Consider the following 20,030-nt stretch of genomic DNA (forward strand, 5'->3'; position numbering starts at 1 on the left):
TATTAGGAGCATAGTTGTCCCCCAGATTAGGAGCATAGTTGTCCTCCAGATTAGGAGCATAGTTGTCCCCCAGATTAGGCAGCATAGTTGTCCCCCAGATTAGGAGCATAGTTGTCCCCCAGATTAGGAGCATAGTTGTCCCCCAGATTAGGAGCATAGTTGTCCCCAGATTAGGAGCATAGTTGTCCCCCAGATTAGGCAGCATAGTTGTCCCCCAGATTAGGCAGCATAGTTGTCCCCCAGATTAGGCAGCATAGTTGTCCCCCAGATTAGGAGCATAGTTGTCCCCCAGATTAGGCAGCATAGTTGTCCCCCAGATTAGGCAGCATAGTTGTCCCCCAGATTAGGAGCATAGTTGTCCCCCAGATTAGGCAGCATAGTTGTCCCCCAGATTAGGCAGCATAGTTGTCCCCCAGATTAGGCAGCATAGTTGTCCCCCAGATTAGGCAGCATAGTTGTCCCCCAGATTAGGAGCATAGTTGTCCCCAGATTAGGAGCATAGTTGTCCCCCAGATTAGGAGCATAGTTGTCCCCCAGATTAGGCAGCATAGTTGTCCCCCAGATTAGGAGCATAGTTGTCCCCCAGATTAGGAGCATAGTTGTCCCCCAGATTAGGCAGCATAGTTGTCCCCCAGATTAGGCAGCATAGTTGTCCCCCAGATTAGGCAGCATAGTTGTCCCCCAGATTAGGCAGCATAGTTGTCCCCCAGATTAGGCAGCATAGTTGTCCCCAGATTAGGCAGCATAGTTGTCCCCCAGATTAGGCAGCATAGTTGTCCCCCAGATTAGGCAGCATAGTTGTCCCCCAGATTAGGCAGCATAGTTGTCCCCCAGATTAGGCAGCATAGTTGTCCCCCAGATTAGGCAGCATAGTTGTCCCCCAGATTAGGCAGCATAGTTGTCCCCCAGATTAGGCAGCATAGTTGTCCCCCAGATTAGGAGCATAGTTGTCCCCCAGATTAGGCAGTTTACCCCCCCCCCCCCACACACATATACACACATACAGAGACACATACACAGACACATATATACAGACACACATATACACAGACACATATATATATACAGACACACATATACACAGACACATATATACACAGACACATATATACACAGACACTCACCCGCCCTGCGCTGCAGAGGGAGACAGGATACACGGCCTCTTCTCCTCTCCCCTCCCTGCTCTGCCTATGGAGGGTTGTAAAACTGCACGGCAGAGAGAAGGCGGGGAGGGGGAGAGAGGAGACAGGAGGTCACGCCCCCTCCCCAGCACTGTACAGTCTCTTCCTGTCATCGCACGGAGCTCTACCTGTCACAGGCTGGTGGTGTCAGACCTGGGCATTGTACGGCCGGTCATGAAAGCAGTGTTCTTCTGGGGATGCTGCTCCGTCCGCCCCTGTCAGTGAATGAAAAGTACCGGCCATTGCATGGCCGGTATTTTTCATCCAAACTTACCGGCACAGCCCGGAATGTAGATGAAAATACCGGCTGTGCCGGCAAAATACCGGCAGGGTGGCAACCCTACCGGAGGGCCCCTTACCGTGCTCTGTGCTCAGATCGGTGCTCTAAGTATACAGACACCTCCACAGCCTGTATAAGCCGAGCACCGATAACACTGATCACTATGGCAGAGCGTTATTCAGGGTTTGTAATAGAAGCCCCTCCCCTAATAAGTTTATATCCTATTTTTGTAATAAAATAATGTAGGTGGGCGTGGCTTAGACATGGCGCTGTGCGGTTGTTTCTCTAGGGAGCGCCGTGCCGACCAGCGGTTGTTTCCTGATTTCCTGCCTATACTGCCCCCAGGGGATGTCTGGATGGTGAAGGTATCAGGTCACTTACCCGCCCATCCTGTCACCTGGTCAGTCTCTTTTCTCCGGGTATCAGCCACTTCTTCCATACAGGTCTATGTAAGCATCAGGTTTTTTAAGTTTCTCCCGCGCCCCTATTATTACTATAGACAGTGTTTCCAAACCAGCGTGCCTCCAGCTGTTGTAAAACTACAACTCCCAGCATGCCCTGACAGCCAATTGCTGTAACAGCTGGAGGCACCCTGCTTGGGAAACACTGACTCCGGTGGTGGCCCAGACCCTGCGTGTGTAACGGTATATGATGCTCGGCCTCTGCTGCAGGTAATAGCAGGTTCTTCCGGGGGGACATATCACAATTCACATAAAATCCTGATGTAATTGTGATGTATATTGTGCCCCCTAGTGGACACATTTCAGTATTCTTCATTGGACAATGTCATATTGAATCCCTCTATTCTTCTCCCTGCTCTGATGAAGACGTTCTGAATACACCGCAGCCTCAGAGATTAGGAGAAATGGATTCACAATGTCTTCAGCAGAGCAGGGAGAGCGACCTCAGAAGACCTGGAGGACCAGAGCGCCACCACTGGACAGGAGAGGGGAGTGCGCTCTAGTCTCTTATTTTACAGCCCTCGCACAATGGATTTTGTTTTATAGAGAAATCTGAAAACTCCTATAATGTCTCCTCAGATGTTTCCCCAGATTATCTCCAGGAAATGGATTTTATTCCTCCATAGAATCTGGTGCGGTTTATCATCGTCTCCTCTTCTTCCCTTCAGGTTTCTCCAATCCAGGATCCTCTGCTGATATCTTCTATATAAGAGAATTCTCCTGGATGACCCATCAACCATGGAGGGAGACAGGAACAAGATGGCCGACAGGATCATAAACCTCACCCTACAGATACTCTTCCGGCTTACTGGAGAGGTGAGGGATTCTGGGAGTGATGTCACATGACCTCATTCTTATCTATATAATAACAGATGGATATGACTGGAGAGGTGAGGGATTCTGGGAGTGATGTCACATGACCTCATTCTTATCTATATAATAACAGATGGATATGACTGGACAGGTGAGGGATTCTGGGAGTGATGTCACATGACCTCATTCTTATCTATATAATAACAGATGGATATGACTGGAGAGGTGAGGGATTCTGGGAGTGATGTCACATGACCTCATTGTTATCTATGTAATAACAGATGGATATGACTGGAGAGGTGAGGGATTCTGGGAGTGATGTCACATGACCTCATTCTTATCTATGTAATAACAGATGGATATGACTGGAGAGGTGAGGGATTCTGGGAGTGATGTCACATGACCTCATTCTTATCTATGTAATAACAGATGGATATGACTGGAGAGGTGAGGGATTCTGGGAGTGATGTCACATGACCTCATTCTTATCTATATAATAACAGATGGATATGACTGGACAGGTGAGGGATTCTGGGAGTGATGTCACATGACCTCATTCTTATCTATATAATAACAGATGGATATGACTGGAGAGGTGAGGGATTCTGGGAGTGATGTCAAATGACCTTATTCTTATCTATGTAATAACAGATGGATATGACTGGAGAGGTGAGTGATTCTGGGAGTGATGTCACATGACCTCATTCTTATCTATGTAATAACAGATGGATATGACTGGAGAGGTGAGGGATTCTGGGAGTTATGTCACATGACCTCATTCTTATCTATGTAATAACAGAGGGATATGACTGGAGAGGTGAGGGATTCTGGGAGTGATGTCACATGACCTCATTCTTATCTATGTAATAACAGATGGATATGACTGGAGAGGTGAGGGATTCTGGGAGTGATGTCACATGACCTCATTCTTATCTATGTAATAACAGATGGATATGACTGGAGAGGTGAGGGATTCTGGGAGTTATGTCACATGACCTCATTCTTATCTATGTAATAACAGAGGGATATGACTGGAGAGGTGAGGGATTCTGGGAATGTATGTACGTGATATTAATGTGTCTCTCCATACACAGGATTACACAGTAGTGAAGAAGTCCTCTAGTGGGCGCTGTTGGGCCCCTGTGTGTGAAGGATGGGGAAGAACCCTGAGCCCAATCCCGGGGCCCCCACCTCACTCCCTGATACATGAGGAAATGGATGAACAGAAGATCCTAGAACTCATCAACAAGATGATGGAGCTGCTGGCTGGAGAGGTGACCCTGCTGGGACATTATACAGTAATGGAGGGGTCTGGTGATGACTGGAGAGGTGACCCTGCTGGGACATTATACAGTTATGGAGGGGTCTGGTGATGACTGGAGAGGTGACCCTGCTGGGACATTATACAGTAATGGAGGGGTCTGGTGATGACTGGAGAGGTGACCCTGCTGGGACATTATACAGTAATGGAGGGGTCTGGTGATGACTGGAGAGGTGACCCTGCTGGGACATTATACAGTAATGGAGGGGTCTGGTGATGACTGGAGAGGTGACACTGCTGGGACATTATACAGTAATGGAGGGGTCTAGTGATGACTGGAGAGGTGACACTGCTGGGACATTATACAGTAATGGATGGGTCTGGTGATGACTGGAGAGGTGACACTGCTGGGAATGCTGGGACATTATACAGTAATGGAGGGGTCTGTTGATGACTGGAGAGGTGACACTGCTGGGACATTATACAGTAATGGAGGGGTCTGGTGATGACTGGAGAGGTGACACTGCTGGGACATTATACAGTAATGGAGGGGTCTGGTGATGACTGGAGAGGTGACACTGCTGGGAATGCTGGGACATTATACAGTAATGGAGGGGTCTGGTGATGACTGGAGAGGTGACACTGCTGGGACATTATACAGTAATGGAGGGGTCTGGTGATGACTGGAGAGGTGACCCTGCTGGGACATTATACAGTAATGGAGGGGTCTGGTGATGACTGGAGAGGTGACACTGCTGGGACATTATACAGTAATGGAGGGGTCTGGTGATGACTGGAGAGGTGACACTGCTGGGAATGCTGGGACATTATACAGTAATGGAGGGGTCTGGTGATGACTGGAGAGGTGACACTGCTGGGACATTATACAGTAATGGAGGGGTCTGGTGATGACTGGAGAGGTGACACTGCTGGGATATTATACAGTAATGGAGGGGTCTGGTGATGACTGGAGAGGTGACACTGCTGGGACATTATACAGTAATGGAGGAGTCTGGTGATGACTGGAGAGGTGACACTGCTGGGACATTATACAGTAATGGAGGGGTCTGTTGATGACTGGAGAGGGTGACTGCTGGGACATTATACAGTAATGGAGGGGTCTGGTGATGACTGGAGAGGTGACCCTGCTGGGACATTATACAGTAATGGAGGGGTCTGGTGATGACTGAAGAGGTGACACTGCTGGGACATTATACAGTAATGGAGGGGTCTGGTGATGACTGGAGAGGTGACACTGCTGGGAATGCTCGGACATTATACAGTAATGGAGGGGTCTGGTGATGACTGGAGAGGTGACACTGCTGGGACATTATACAGTAATGGAGGGGTCTGGTGATGACTGGAGAGGTGACACTGCTGGGACATTATACAGTAATGGGGGTCTGGTGATGACTGGAGAGGTGACACTGCTGGGACATTATACAGTAATGGAGGGGTCTGGTGATGACTGGAGAGGTGACACTGCTGGGACATTATACAGTAGTGGAGGGGTCTGGTGATGACTGGAGAGGTGACACTGCTGGGAATGCTGGGACATTATACAGTAATGGAGGGGGTCTGGTGATGACTGGAGAGGTGACACTGCTGGGACATTATATAGTAATGGAGGGGTCTGGTGATGACTGGAGAGGTGACACTGCTGGGACATTATACAGTAATGGGGTCTGGTGATGACTGGAGAGGTGACACTGCTGGGACATTATACAGTAATGGAGGGGTCTGGTGATGACTGGAGAGGTGACACTGCTGGGACATTATACAGTAGTGGAGGGGTCTGGTGATGACTGGAGAGGTGACACTGCTGGGAATGCTGGGACATTATACAGTAATGGAGGGGTCTGGTGATGACTGGAGAGGTGACACTGCTGGGAATGCTGGGACATTATACAGTAATGGAGGGGTCTGGTGATGACTGGAGAGGTGACACTGCTGGGAATGCTGGGACATTATACAGTAACACCACTGGAGGGGTCGGGGTGATGACTGTATCATTATGTGTCAGGTTCCTATAAGGTGCCAGGACGTGGCGGTCTATTTCTCCATGGAGGAGTGGGAGTATGTAGAAGGACACAAGGATCAGTACAAGGATCAGGTCATGATGGAGGATCAGCAGCCCCTCACATCACCAGGTAATAGACATGACTATATACACACGTCCTCTCATTATTTGTATGTAAAGAATGAATTCAGTCTCTGTATTTGTTCCCTACAGTCAGATCCAGTAAGAGAACAGCACCAGAGCGGAATTTCCGTCTTTTTAATGAGCAGAATATGGAGGATAACACTACAGGGAAAGATCTTATCTATATTAATGCTACAGACCTAAAGGAAGAAGAAAAGACGGATGTGAGCGGTGATGAGCAGTATAAGCAGGACAAGGACATTCCTACAGGGAAAGATCTGACCTATACTAATGCTACAGAAATAATGGAAGAAGATGAAGAGACAGATGTGAGCGGTGATGTGCAGTATAAGGAGCACATTCCTACAGGTAACCGGCCAGGTACCACTAAATACAGAGAAGGGTCACAAATTCTATTCAGTTACTGGCTGCAATAATATTTTCGGGAAGTAACAAGAATCTTTGGGACTCCAGGGTAAATACTATCCCCCTCCCCCCTATATTGACTCTATAGCAGTTGACTTGATCCCATCACCACTACATAGTGACTGAATAATACCGCCATACTGTTTATGAATCATACACATTATATACAGACTAATATTACTCCATATAGCAGTAGATACCAGCTCCTGAGGAGAGGAGATAAGTGTCTGATGGTGGGGGGTCCGACTGCTGGGACCCCCCGTGATCTCCTGCCCAGCACCCCCAGATCTCTCCAGGCACAGGTGACCTCCGCTCCGTGCAGGAATTACTGTCGATCACCGCACCAAGAGGTGCCCGACATGTCTGTCCGTGAATCTCTATGGGAGACGGAGATATACAAATGTGATCCCAGGCAGGAGATCGCGGGGGTCTCAGTGTCTAGGGGATAAGTGCTCATGTACTAAAAATTTCCCATAACCCCTTAAGGACCAAGCGTTTTTCTGTTTTAGCACTTTTTCCTCCTCACCTTTTAAAAATCATAACGCTTTCAATTTTTCACCTAAAAATTCCATATGATGCTTATTTTTTGCGCCACCAATTCTACTTTGTAATGATATCAGTCATTTTACCCAAAAATCTATGACGAAACAGAAAAAATAAATCATTGTGCGACAAAATTGAAGAAAAAACACCATTTTGAAAATTTTGGGGGCTTCCATTTCTACATCGTAAATTTTTTTGGTAAAAATGACACCTGATCTTTATTCTGTAGGTCCATACGGTTAAAATGATCCCCTACTTATATAGGTTGGATATTGTACTTCTGGAAAAAAATCATAACTACATGCAGGAAAATGTATACATTTAAAATTGTCCTTTTCTGACCCCTATAACATTTTTCTTTTTCCGCGTACAGGGCGGAATGAGGGCTCATTTTTTGCGCTGTGATCTGAAGTTTTAATCGGAATTATTTTTGTTTTGATTGGTCTTTTTGATCGCTTTTTATTCCTTTTTGTATGGTATAAAAATTGACCAAAAATACGCTATTTTGGACTCTGGAATTTTTTTGCGCGTACGCCATTGACTGCGCGGTTTAATGTACAATATATTTTTATAGTTCGGACATTTACGCACGCGGCGATAACACATATGTTTATTTTTATTATGTTTATATATTTTTTACATGGAATTTGAGAAAAAGGGGGTGATTTAAAGGGGTTATCCAGGAAAAAACTTTTTTTTATATATCAACTGGCTCCAGAAAGTTAAACAGATTTGTAAATTACTTCTATTAAAAAATCTTAATCCTTTCAGTACTTATGAGCTTCTGAAGTTAAGTTTGTTCTTTTCTGTCTAAGTGCCCTCTGATGACACGAGTCTCGGGAACCGTCCAGTTTAGAAGAGGTTTGCTATGGGGATTTGCTTCTAAACTGGGCGGTTCCCGAGACACGTGTCATCAGAGAGCACTTAGACAGAAAAGAACAACTTAACTTCCGAAGCTCATAAGTACTGAAAGGATTAAGATTTTTTTAATAGAAGTAATTTACAAATCTGTTCTGGAGCCAGTTGATATATATAAAAAAGTTTTTTCCTGGAATACCCCTTTAAACTTTTAAGGAAGGGGTTAATGTGTGAATTTTAAAACTTTTTTTAACCTTTTTTTTTTCTTAACACTTTTAGTCACCTTAGGAGAATTTTAGGAGGAATCACTAGATTCCTCATACAGATCAGTGAGGTTCCATAGAACCATATTGATCTGTGTGTTCTGCACTCGATTGATAAAGCCTGGTCCTGCCAGACTGTATCATTCAGAGCACCGGAGCCGCCGCAGCTACCTCAGCAGTGGATGCCTAAACCCATTGCCCCCCCCCCCCCCGCTACGGGGGGGGGGGGGGGGCATCCATCCCACTTGAATACCAGGGACTGGATAAAGGCACCTTTAGATGCCGCTGGCAACTTTGAAAGCGGCCATCTAAAGGGTTAATAAGCGCATGTTGGCTATTAACGCCGGCCCTCAGCCGTTATGACGCGGGCTCGAGTCGGGAGCCCGCGGCATACCCCCTTAACGTCCATTGGACGAGCATAGACATCCATGGTCGTTAACGGGTTAAAGAGGTACTCCGGTGCTCCAGCGTTCTGAACTTTTTGTTCTGTGATCATAAAGCCGTGGCCACGCCCCCTCGTGCTGTCATGCCACAACCACTGCGCCAGGAATCTGGAGTTTGTTTAGAACGCACGATGCTGCAGAAGATCCTGGGGGCCCCAGCAGCCGGACCCCCGCGATCAGACATCTTATCCCCCCATACTTTAGATAAGGGATAAGATGTCTAGCAGTTGAGTAGCCCTTTAAATCCATTTATTCTTTCCCTCTGATACGGAAATGTTCCAGTTCAGGTCACCTGTGTGGGTCCAAATGGAGGTATAGGTGCGGCTGGCGAGCCGTGAGCCAAAATCATTAAAAATAAAGGTTCCCCTTATAACTTGGTTCCAGGAAAATTTCACTAACTTTATTGGGACATAAGTCTTTCTATACACATTAATAGACAAAAGACAAAAAATGTGATACTCTCTGCCTAGACAGGATAGGGGATAGGTTAAAGATCACGGGGGTCCGACCCTTGGGACTCCCCGCGATCTCCTGAATGGGGCCCCAGCAATCTGCCGGAAGCGGCCGTTCCAACCCCCACAGGATGCCGCGGCTGATATACCCCCTACATGTATCTCTATGGGATACATGGAGGGGGAGTGTCGGCCACCGCTCCATGCAGGGGTCTGTCCGCCCCCTTTAAGCAGACTGCCAGTGCCCCGTTCAGGAGATCGCAGGGAGTCCCAAGGGTCGGACCCCCGTGATCTATAACGTATCCCCTATCCTTTGCCTGAATTCTCTGGCTGGCATGAGGATTATAAAGGGGGCGGTTTGAATGACTGCTCCATTATAACCTGTCGGGTCAGGTGGATTGGGGGGCACGGTCATTTGGTCCCTGACCGGGCCCCATAGCAGTGATTTTCCCTGAGGCTGTGTCCTCATGATTGTCAAAGACGGGTGTCCCCGCTCCTTGTAAGGCAGTGGTGTCAAACTGTGGCCCTCCAGATGTTCCAAAACATCATCTCCCGGGCATGCTGGGAGTTGAAGTTTTGCAACATCTGGAGGGCCGCAGTTTGAAGACCACTGCACTTAGGGATACCATGAGAGGGAAGCCTTGATTTACCTTTCGGGGACAGTGTGCATCCTCTGGAGAAGGCTGACAGACCTTTGGTGTCCAGGCATGCTGGGAGTTGAAGTTTTGCAACATCTGGAGGGCCACAGTTTGACACCACTGTTGTATGGCTGCTCCGCTATCATAGTAACTATCTTTCTTCAGTTTTGCAGTAAATCTTATTTAAAATGAAGGGTGGATTTACAAAGTACTATTGCTTAGAAATGCAAAAATGTCCTGGGTTGTTAAGGGGTTAATACTCAAAAATAAAATGTGTGTTATTCTCTGCAGATTCTTGTAGCAGGAGATCAGAGGAGAATCTTATATCTTCAGATTATAAAGCAGATGATGATATCACACAAGATACATATGAAGAACATTCCATTATCCCAGATACACCCTCAGCCCTTCACAGCCAAGATCTGTCATCTCATCCTTATATACAGGTCCTGTCTTCTCAGTCATCACAGGATGTTCAGCAAAATAAAGGTCACAGAAGGGGTGTTGGACATCAGCGAGCTCATACAGGAAAGAAACCATATTCATGCTCAGAATGTGGGAAATGTTTTACTAAAAAATCATATCTTGTTCAACATCAAAGAACTCACACAGGGGAGAAGCCATTTTCATGTCCAGAATGTGGGAAATGTTTTACTGACAAATCATATCTTGTTCAACATCAAAGAACTCACACAGGGGAGAAGCCATTTTCATGTCCAGAATGTGGGAAATGTTTTCCTTTTAAATCAGGTCTTGTTGTACATCAAAAAACTCACACAGGAGAGAAGCCATTTTCATGTCCAGAATGTGGGAAATGTTTTCCTTTTAAATCAAATCTTATTCAACATCAAAGAACTCACACAGGAGAGAAGCCATTTTCATGTGCAGAATGTGGGAAATGTTTTTCTGATAAATCAAGTCTTATTCAACATCAAAGAACTCACACAGGGGAGAAGCCATTTTCATGTGCAGAATGTGGGAAATGTTATACTGTGAAATCAAGTCTTGTTCAACATCAAATAACTCACACAGGGGAGAAGCCATTTTCATGTTCTAAATGTGGGAAATGTTTTACTCAGCAATCAGATCTTGTTAAACATAAAAGAACTCACACATCTATATATTAACCATGTACATAGAATAGTTGACACATACATACTTATATATATTTATACAATATATGCTTCATCTCCAAACTTGTTATAAATTTTTAAGAAGTTCTCTATATTATATGATTTATTATTCTTATATTCATCTCCGCACACTGGACTTATAATAAATGTAATACTGTCCCTGACGTTGTATATAGGGAATGTAACGCGTCAGTGTTGTCCCCGCCCCCTTCTCATTATGATTATAGAGACTTTAATTCAAGGCATCAGACAGGATCCGCGCGTCTCCCTTGAAGATCGTCTCTTCTGAACATAAGACGCTGCAGATACTTTTATTTATCACAAACCCTAGACCAGCGTTTCCCGTCTTGACGTCTATTTTCGGTCTCAGATCATAAAATCCATTTTTCTGTATGAGAAGTCGTCAATATCTCAGCGTCCCCCGGGTTCAGTAAACATCGGTGTAATTCTTTTCTTTGTCCTCCCCGGGGTATAAAATCCCTAGAGATCTGATCACATCTGGTACAAGATCTCTTTACTTCACACTTTGCGCCATTATTACACGGATTGAAGACCCAGTTACACGCTCGTAAATTCCCATATATGTCGTGGATTGGAAGGAAAAAGGTTCTTAAATCTTATATTTACCAATAATATTTTATATTTTTACAGTCCGTCCCTATCATAGTACGGAATTGTTATTTTTCTTCTATCCGATGGTTATTTAATAATTTTGTTATGATTCAGAAGAGACCACGTGTCCCGTATAGACGCTCACCCTGAAGACATTAGACGGCGGTTTTGTGTTTCCGGATTTACACACTTATTATAAAGCTTTTCCTTCGTCTGGATTATTAGAGCTCGTTCGCTCTTCTTTTTCTCATCCTCCCCTTTATATTCCTCCTCATGTGGATATGGAATTCTCCTCAGTCCCTCCTTCTATAGGGCCCATTTTGTGGCCCCCGCACTCCTCCTTGGCCTCTCTAGTTCTTTCCTCTTTTATATATAACTTTGTCGGTATTACGAGACTGCTCTACGACTGATCCTGATTTCCCTTCTCCCCTAACCCCACTTTCTTTACTCCCTATGGTTATTACTAAACACATTTTCCCTCTTCCCCTTTGTGGGAACGTTTACATTCTTTTACGTTACGAGATTTATATTCTTCTACTAAGACTTTGGCCATAGAGGAATCTCAGGCTTTCTTGGGTTTTATAAGTAAATTTATCTTTACTCTCCAATGTTTTAAGCGTTATACTAACATACGTCCCTGAAATTGGTTAGAGAGATTGTATTTATTTCCTAAATAATAATAATATCTAAGCTTTATTCTTATCTGATTTCTTCTGCTCCTAATAGTAACCAAAATGCGTCTTATACGAGAAGAGGAGCTGAATATCCAACTCTCTGAAGAACAGTGCGGATTTATCTCTAGCGCTCACGTGGCTCCTCCCCCTGTATTCGTATACAGGAGAGTTCATATAAGTTATATTGTCGGGGGTTGGGACTCCTCCTCTCCTTTTGTCACATGGTATTCCAGAATCTTCTCAGTGCGATGTCACAGGGGGAGGGGGGATGGGGCATGTCTGTGAAGTCATGATCACGGCCTCCAGTTCCAAGATTTCTGGACAAAATTTACAGAACACTGGAGTACCCCTTTAATCTCACACCTACTATTGGTGACTAGACGCTTATTCCGATATACTAGAGATCTTCTACCCCCTCCAGTCATTTCGCAGCAGTGCAAAAAAAAGTTCCCAGTTATTCAAAATTGAGGAACCTGTTTCATGACAAAATGTCTTGAACAATTCCTTGGAGACTTGTTCTCTTTAGATTACTTTTAGAACCTTTTCATTAACACCTTAAGGACCAAGGGCGTACCTGTGTACCTATGACCCCGTGTCATAGCCGGGTGGTCCTGTGGCTAATGCCGGACATAACCGATCGTGGTTATGCCCGGCATTAACCCCTTAGACGCGGCGATCAACTAAACCGTTCCTGGCAGCTCCTGAGAGGGATGGGAGAGGGTGCCTACCTGCCTCCATCTTTGTCCGATCAGCAAAGCATTGAACCGTATATGAAATCAGTAGATTGTATGTACAGTAATAGTCGCCTATGGGGACTAAATAATGGTGCAAAAATAGTTTAAAAAAATTACAAAGTTGATAAGTGATTTAACCCCTTAAGGACGCAGCCCTTTTTCACCTTAAGGTCTGAGCCCTTTTTCGCAATTCTGACCACCGTCACTTAACACATTAATAACTCTAAAACGCTTTTACCGAATATTCTGATTCTGAGAGAGTTTTTTCGTGACATATTCTACTTTATTTTGGTGGTAAATTTCTTGCATCCTTTTTTGGTGAAAAATCCCAAAATTTCATGAAAATTTAGCATTTTTCTAACTTTGAAACTCTCTGCTTGTAAGGAAAATGGATATTCCAAATAAATTTAATTTTTATTCACAAATACAATATGTCTACTATATGTTGGCATCATAAAATGGACATATTTTTACTTTTTGAAAAAATTAGAGGGCTTCAAAGTAGAGCAGCAATTTTCAAAAATGTCATGAAAATTGCAAAATCTGAAGGTACAGATGTTACAGAACTACAACTCCCAGCATGCCTAACAGTGGTCTCCAAACTGTGACCCTCCAGATGTTGCAAAACTACAACTCCCAGCATGCCCAGACAGCCTTTGGCTGTCTGGGCATGCTGGGAGTTGCAGTTTGGCACCCACTAGGAAGGGCAGCAGTAAATATCGCTTACAGCCCCCTTCCTTCCTAAACCCCCACACACAAACGTTGTTTCCCTACCTGAGCCGTGATCTCCGCTGATGTCTCTGATGATCACATCTGGTCCTCAGGTAAAGGCCTCCATATTCTCCCCCAGTTCTGCCCGATATCCAGGGGTGGGCAGAATGAGGGGTTGCCATGGCAACCCACTGTCCTGCGCTGCCATTGGTCAGAATCAGTTCCGATCAGACCAGATCAGCCCGGAATAGCAGAAAATTGAATGTCTGAATTGACATGCGATTTTCTGCGATCGCCGACATGGGGGGGTCTCAGGACCCCCCTCGGCGATGTGCCGGGATGCCTGCTGAATGATTCTAGCAGGCATCCCGGTCCGGTCCCCAACCGGCTAGCGGCGGGGACCGTAATTCCCATGGGCGTATGCATACTCCCTACGTCCTTAAGGACTCGGGATGCAGGGCGTATGCATACGCCCCACGTCCTGAAGAGGTTAACCCCTTCCCTAATAAAAGTTGGAATCACCCCCCTTTTCCCATAAAAAAAAATATAAACATAAATAAATATGTGGTATTGCTGCATGCGTAAATGTCTGAACTATAAAAAATATCATGTTAATTAAACCACGTGGTCAATGGTGTTTAAAAAAAAATCCAAAGTCCAGAATTGTGTATTTTTGGTCATTTTGTATACCCTAAAATGTATAAAACAGCGATCAAAAAGTCCCATCAAAAATGGTGGCACAAAAAACAAGCCCTCATATGAGTCTATAGGTGCAAAATTGAAAGCGTTATGATTTTTAGAAGGTAAGAAGTGCAAAAATGAAAAATGGCCTGGTCCTTAAGGGGTTAAATCATTTATTATTATAAATAAGTTTTATGCTAGACGTCGGGTTGATCTATTTCTATCTTTCTTTTTTTTCTAAAGATTTTTTGTTTGCAATTTATGTATTATTGGGGCAATATGAATATTATTGTGGTGAAACGATGATTTGATACTTTTTTTTTTCTTTTGTTAACAATAAAAGAGACATTGGGGAAAAAAAATAAAGTTTTTCTTTTATAACGTAGTCACCGATCCAGCGATGTCATCTCTATAATTTTACATGGGAGGAAAAGAGTCTCATATATGGCTACAAGGTAACAGGACATGAGCAGATTAGACATATAAAATCACTTCTATCTTCTGGCTTCTAGGACATTCTGATCCTATAGGTGTTAGATTAGTGGGGTCTCCTACTCTACACAGGGTCCTTCCTTAGGTTATAGAGGGAAGAACAAGTTGTATTCGGATGAAGTGCGGAGAAGAATTAACCAGGTGGCTCTATGGTTGGTTCCCAGATCTCTGAGGGGCTGAAGCCAGCTGTGCGCTCTCCGTTCAAGGAAAGGACTTGTTAGACGTCCTTTAAAGGGGTACTCCACCCCTAGACATCTTATCTTCTATCCAAAGGATCGGGGCTAAGATGATTGATCGCGGGGATCCTGCAGCTGTGATCTCCGTGATTTCTGAGCAACACCTGACATTAGTTTTGAACACTGGGTGCGGGCGGCAGGGGTCGTGATGTCATGTATGGGAGGGAGGTGTGGCGGCCGTACTCCCATAGACTTGCATTGAGGGGTCATGAGGTGACTACACAACCCCCGCCACCCGCTCCAAGCAGTTGGAACAAAATCTTCTGAATGCTGGGGCAGCGGAGTACCTCTTTAAAGCTCATGGCGCCTGAACAACATGGCTGGATAAGACATATTCTCTCACATTTCCATCCATAGGTCATGTTCTCGATTAAAGGGGTACTCCGGTATCGCAGTTTTATGGTTCTCTAGCATGCTTGTAGTGAGTTTAGCACTTTTGTAAATCACATGTTATACATCTGTCCACAGCACGTATGTTTTTTACTGACCTCTTTTCTATGACGGAGGTCAAATAGTTTTTCTGGTTGCCTTTGACTGTCGTCCACACCTGCGGCCATGTTTATTCACTGTTGTGGACAAGACGTCAGCGCTGTAGGCGTTGCTGTTTTTTTTTCTCCTGCAATGGTTTTGCCCCTTTTCCACACCCCTGTAATGAATACTAATTGAATTGTTGCGGGAGGATGGATGTCTCCTCCCACTGTCAGTCAGCCCTGCGCCCGGCTCACAATGTACTGAATACCCTGTACCAGCGCTGCGGCTGACATGTAACCCCTTCCCCGCCATGGGGACCGTGCGCCCGCGGGGGAATCAGGGGAATCGCTTATCATGATTCCTCCCGCAGACGCACTGTCCCCATGGCGGGGAAATTAGTAACATGTCAGCCGCAGCGCTATCAGGATTCCCCCCACAGACGCACTGTCCCCATGCCGGGGAATTAGTAACATGTCAGCCGCAGCACTATCATGATCCGAAAAATTACTAAAGCCCGGGGCAAAGAAAGCCCAGGGCACAAGATCCCTATTGCAGGGAGACTTCCCTAAAACTTAACTTTTAATGGTGCTCTGATAAAATATTTGTGACCAAAACGTTAAAAACATTCACCAGTGAAATTGGAGGTTCCAGCATCAATTTCTTGGACCTACAATGCGGAAATACGGCGCACGGAGTTGACAGGTAAGGCAGCAACCTAGTGATTGGACAATCCAGGACAGGCAAACCGAAATGGATTTTTGTGATTGGTTCCCTAACATCAAGCACTCAGGATAGGTTGATACACCTGTCGCTGAGTGATGACAGCACAAACAGACCATATATAAGGAAGTACTTGACACGTGGGAAGGTGTTTGCCCATTGTTCCTCCTGAGGACGGTGCAGTAGCGCCGAAACTAGTAGAGGGGGGCAAATGTTAGTGTTTTAAATCTGTCTCGGTTCACTTAGATAAAAGGAAACTGTAGTTCCCTATACAATTAACCCAGTGAACTCACTCACAGTTATTAGATTACAGTGGACCTTGACATGAGTTTTTAACGTTTTGGTCACAAATATTTTATCAGAGCACCATTAAAAGTTAAGTTTTAGGGAAGTCTCCCTGCAATAGGGATCTTGTGCCCTGGGCTTTCTTTGCCCCGGGCTTTAGTAATTTTTCGTAGAAAGTGATCCCTGACTTCCTTTAGGGACCAGTTGTGTATAACTATCATGATCCTCCCCTGCGGGCGCACTGTCAGCTTCTCACCCCGCAGTCCCCACATCAGGGAATGAATTGTCATCCGCAGTGTGCTGTCCCCACATTAGGGAACTAATCATATGTGACGCTGCGCTGCTCTGCTTCCTGCCCCCATCTCCCCCCCCCCCAAAGCGATGTCCCTGCGAGTGCTAACTGTGAGCCGCAGCAGTGCTGTACATTCTCCCCACGTCGGGAAATGAATGATTTCTGAGCGCGGGCGCAGGGCTTCTGATCGGAGAACAGAAGCTGATCAGAAGCCCTGCGCCCGCGCTCACAAATCATTCATTCCCCGACGTGGGGAGAATGTACAGCGCTGCTGCGTCTCACAGTTAAAGGACATCTGTACTGATGAATTTTACATATACCTGTACCCAGGCTGCAAAAATAAACAAAATAAAGTTTGACTCACCTTCCTACTTTCCCCGTTGCTACGGTAACAACCTCACGGTCCTCTGCTGCGATCCTCATGCTGCTTCCTGCCGGCCGGCTCCTTACATGACAGTGCGCTCAGCCTATGACCGGCCGAGGCGGGACATCGCTGCGGCCGGTGATACGCTGACGGCTCTGTGACATTCCCCTCCCCAGGAAGCAGTGTGAGGATCGCAGCAGGGGACTGTGAGGCCGTTACCGTAGCAACGAGGGAACGTAGGATGGTGATTCAAATTATGATTAGTTCACGGATGTGGGGACAGCGCACTGCGGATGACAATTCATTCCCTAACATGGGAAGAATGTGCAGGCTGCGGCTCACAGTTAACACTTTCCCTGATGCGGGGACATTGCTTTTTTTTTTTGAGGGGGGGGGTAGAAGCAGAGCAGCGCCCGCGGGTCACATATGATCAGCCCCCCCCCCCCCCCCCCCCCCACTGACAATTCATTAATTCCCTGATGTGGGGACTGTGGGGTGAGAAGCTGAGGGTGGGATGAGTATACTAATGAACAGGGCAGGGAAAGGGCTAAAGGGAAAAAAAATAAAGCCGGCCACAAACAGGGCTTGGCGGCAACGCAAAACAAGTTGGGCGGGGCACTGAAAGAGGAGACCGGCTAGTTTCTAAAACAAAGGCAAAACGGAAATAGATGCTACACTACATGGACACACTTGTGCAAAGAAAAGAAAGACAAACAAAGAGCGAGACTGAGACCAGAGATAAGAACAAAACTCACCTGCAAGGGTAAGTAGAAACTGAAAAAACACATTGGCCACCGGAGTACCCCTTTAACCTCTTAAGGATGGATATGCCCGTGGGAATTCCGGTCCCCGCTGCTAGCCAGGCGGGGACCGGTATGCCTGCTGAAATAATTCAGCAGGCATCCCAGCACATCACCGAGGGGGGTCCTGAGACCTCCCCATGTTGGCGATCGCAGGAAATCACATGTTAAGTCAGACATGCAATTTTATGCTATTCAGGGCTGATCGGGTCTCTGGTGACCCGATCGCCCAGAAAATAGGGATGATCGGAGCAGTCAGTGACAGCTCCGATCATCCTGAGGGATAGGAGCGAGGTTGCAGTGGTGCAACCTCCTCCTATCCCCTGCCATTAGTCAGAAATTAATTCTGACCAATGACAGCGCACAACAGGGGGTTGCCATGGAAACCCCCCGCTCTGCCCACCCCTCGATGTCGGGCAGAACGGGGGGAGAAGATGGCGGCCGTTACCTGGAGAGAAGATGCCGTGGGGACCGCAGATCATCGCTGGAGACATCGTAGATCAGCGGCGCAGGTAGGGAGGCGGCGGTGGGGGGGTAGGAAGATGTCAGTAAAGCGATCTTTACTGATGCGCTTCTAGTGGTTGCCAAACTGCAACTCCCAGCATGCCCAGACAGCCAAAGGCTGTCTGGGCATGCTGGGTTTTGTAGTTTTGCAACATCTGGAGGGTCACAGTTTGGAGACCACTATTACAGTGGTGCCCAAATGGTAGCCCTCCAGATGTTTCCAAACTACAACTCTCAGCATGCCAAGACTACCCAGGCATGCTGGGAGTTGTAGTTCTGTAACATCTGTCACTTCAGATTTTGCAATTTTCATGAAAATTTAGAAAATTGTAGAATTTAGAATAATCGGTAAAAGCATCTTAGAGTTATTAATGCTTAAAGTGACAGTGGTCAGAATTACAAAAAAGGGCTCAGTCCTTAAGGTGAAAAAGGGCTCAGTCCTAAAGGGGTTAATGTTCTCACCTATCTAACTGGAGAAATTCAGTGTAAACATTGTATGACTAAGAGCGGCGACGCCTGAAACGCGTCATGGTGTTCACCTTCTTGTGACTTTTCTCCAATAAACAGGACTCTGCATTGTCCACGCTGGTTATTTTTCCTGCTCATATGGACTTTGGTGCCGCCATACACCTGCCGTGCTGTGGAGGGGACTTACCTGCGGGGAGCTGCCTATACACTTTACCTCTTTATAAATATACTATTCATTTTGTATATACTTTTATAATATTTTTTCTATATATTTGTAACTGTATAAACAAGGCGCTCAACATCACGCTGTATTGTGAAAGCATTAATGCCTTCAATGGTATTGATCGTCCACCATGCGAGGCCATAAAACTTACCTTCTCCATTTGGATGTAAGACCAGCGTGTTCCTCCATTAGGTGTCGCACCGTGACATTTTATACACATTTATGGCTCATAATGGGACGTATAATATATGGATTTTATATTCTGTCACCATATTGTAAAACCCCTTATGTGTAGATTATAGTTTTATGTCCCCATTACCCTTTGTATATGAACGTGGGGTGCCTCCAGCTGTTTCCAGAGGCATCCGTCTCCATTTTTTGGCTATTTCTCATTTCTTGTAAATCCTTCTGACATAATGTAAAGGTTTTTGATATATATATTGTTTATATTTGCATATTTAGGAGGATATCAATTCTATAGATTTTTATATACATTTCACCTCCGATCAGGTGACTCTAGTGACCCGGTAGGGATTCGTTCACCGCTTATAATAAGGATGTAACTGTGAGTACTCCTATATCTATTTACCTGATGAAGAACCCGGTTCGGGTTAGAAACTTAAAGGGGTACTCCACCCCTAGACATCTTATCCTTTATCCAAAGAATAGGGGAATGAGATATCTGACCCCCGCAGCTGGGACCCCCGTGATCTCTGTGCAGCACCTGTCATTCGTTTAGAACGCTGAGTGCGGGCTGCAGGGGTTGTGATGTTATGGCCACGCCCCTTATGATGTCACACCATGCCCCCTCATAGACTTGCATTGAGGGGGCGTGGTGTGATGTCACGACCCCCGCACCCAGAGTTCA

The 20,030-nt window shown here is 45.8% G+C and overlaps 1 protein-coding gene across 1 annotated transcript in view; it reads left to right on the forward strand.

Annotated features, from left to right (window-relative positions):
• The first annotated feature begins 6,444 nt into the window (after positions 1-6,444).
• LOC130298279 (zinc finger protein 850-like) overlaps positions 6,445-20,030 on the forward strand; it is a 232,337-nt gene continuing 218,751 nt past the window's right edge. Inside the window, exons 1-3 of the mRNA XM_056551209.1 lie at positions 6,445-6,520; positions 8,730-8,785; positions 10,383-10,843. Coding sequence (XP_056407184.1) covers positions 6,445-6,520; positions 8,730-8,785; positions 10,383-10,843 — 593 coding nt within the window. The remainder of the gene's footprint in view (positions 6,521-8,729; positions 8,786-10,382; positions 10,844-20,030) is intronic.

This window comes from Hyla sarda (genome assembly GCF_029499605.1).
Source record: "Hyla sarda isolate aHylSar1 chromosome 1 unlocalized genomic scaffold, aHylSar1.hap1 SUPER_1_unloc_8, whole genome shotgun sequence".
NCBI classification, from domain to species: Eukaryota; Metazoa; Chordata; class Amphibia; order Anura; family Hylidae; genus Hyla; species Hyla sarda.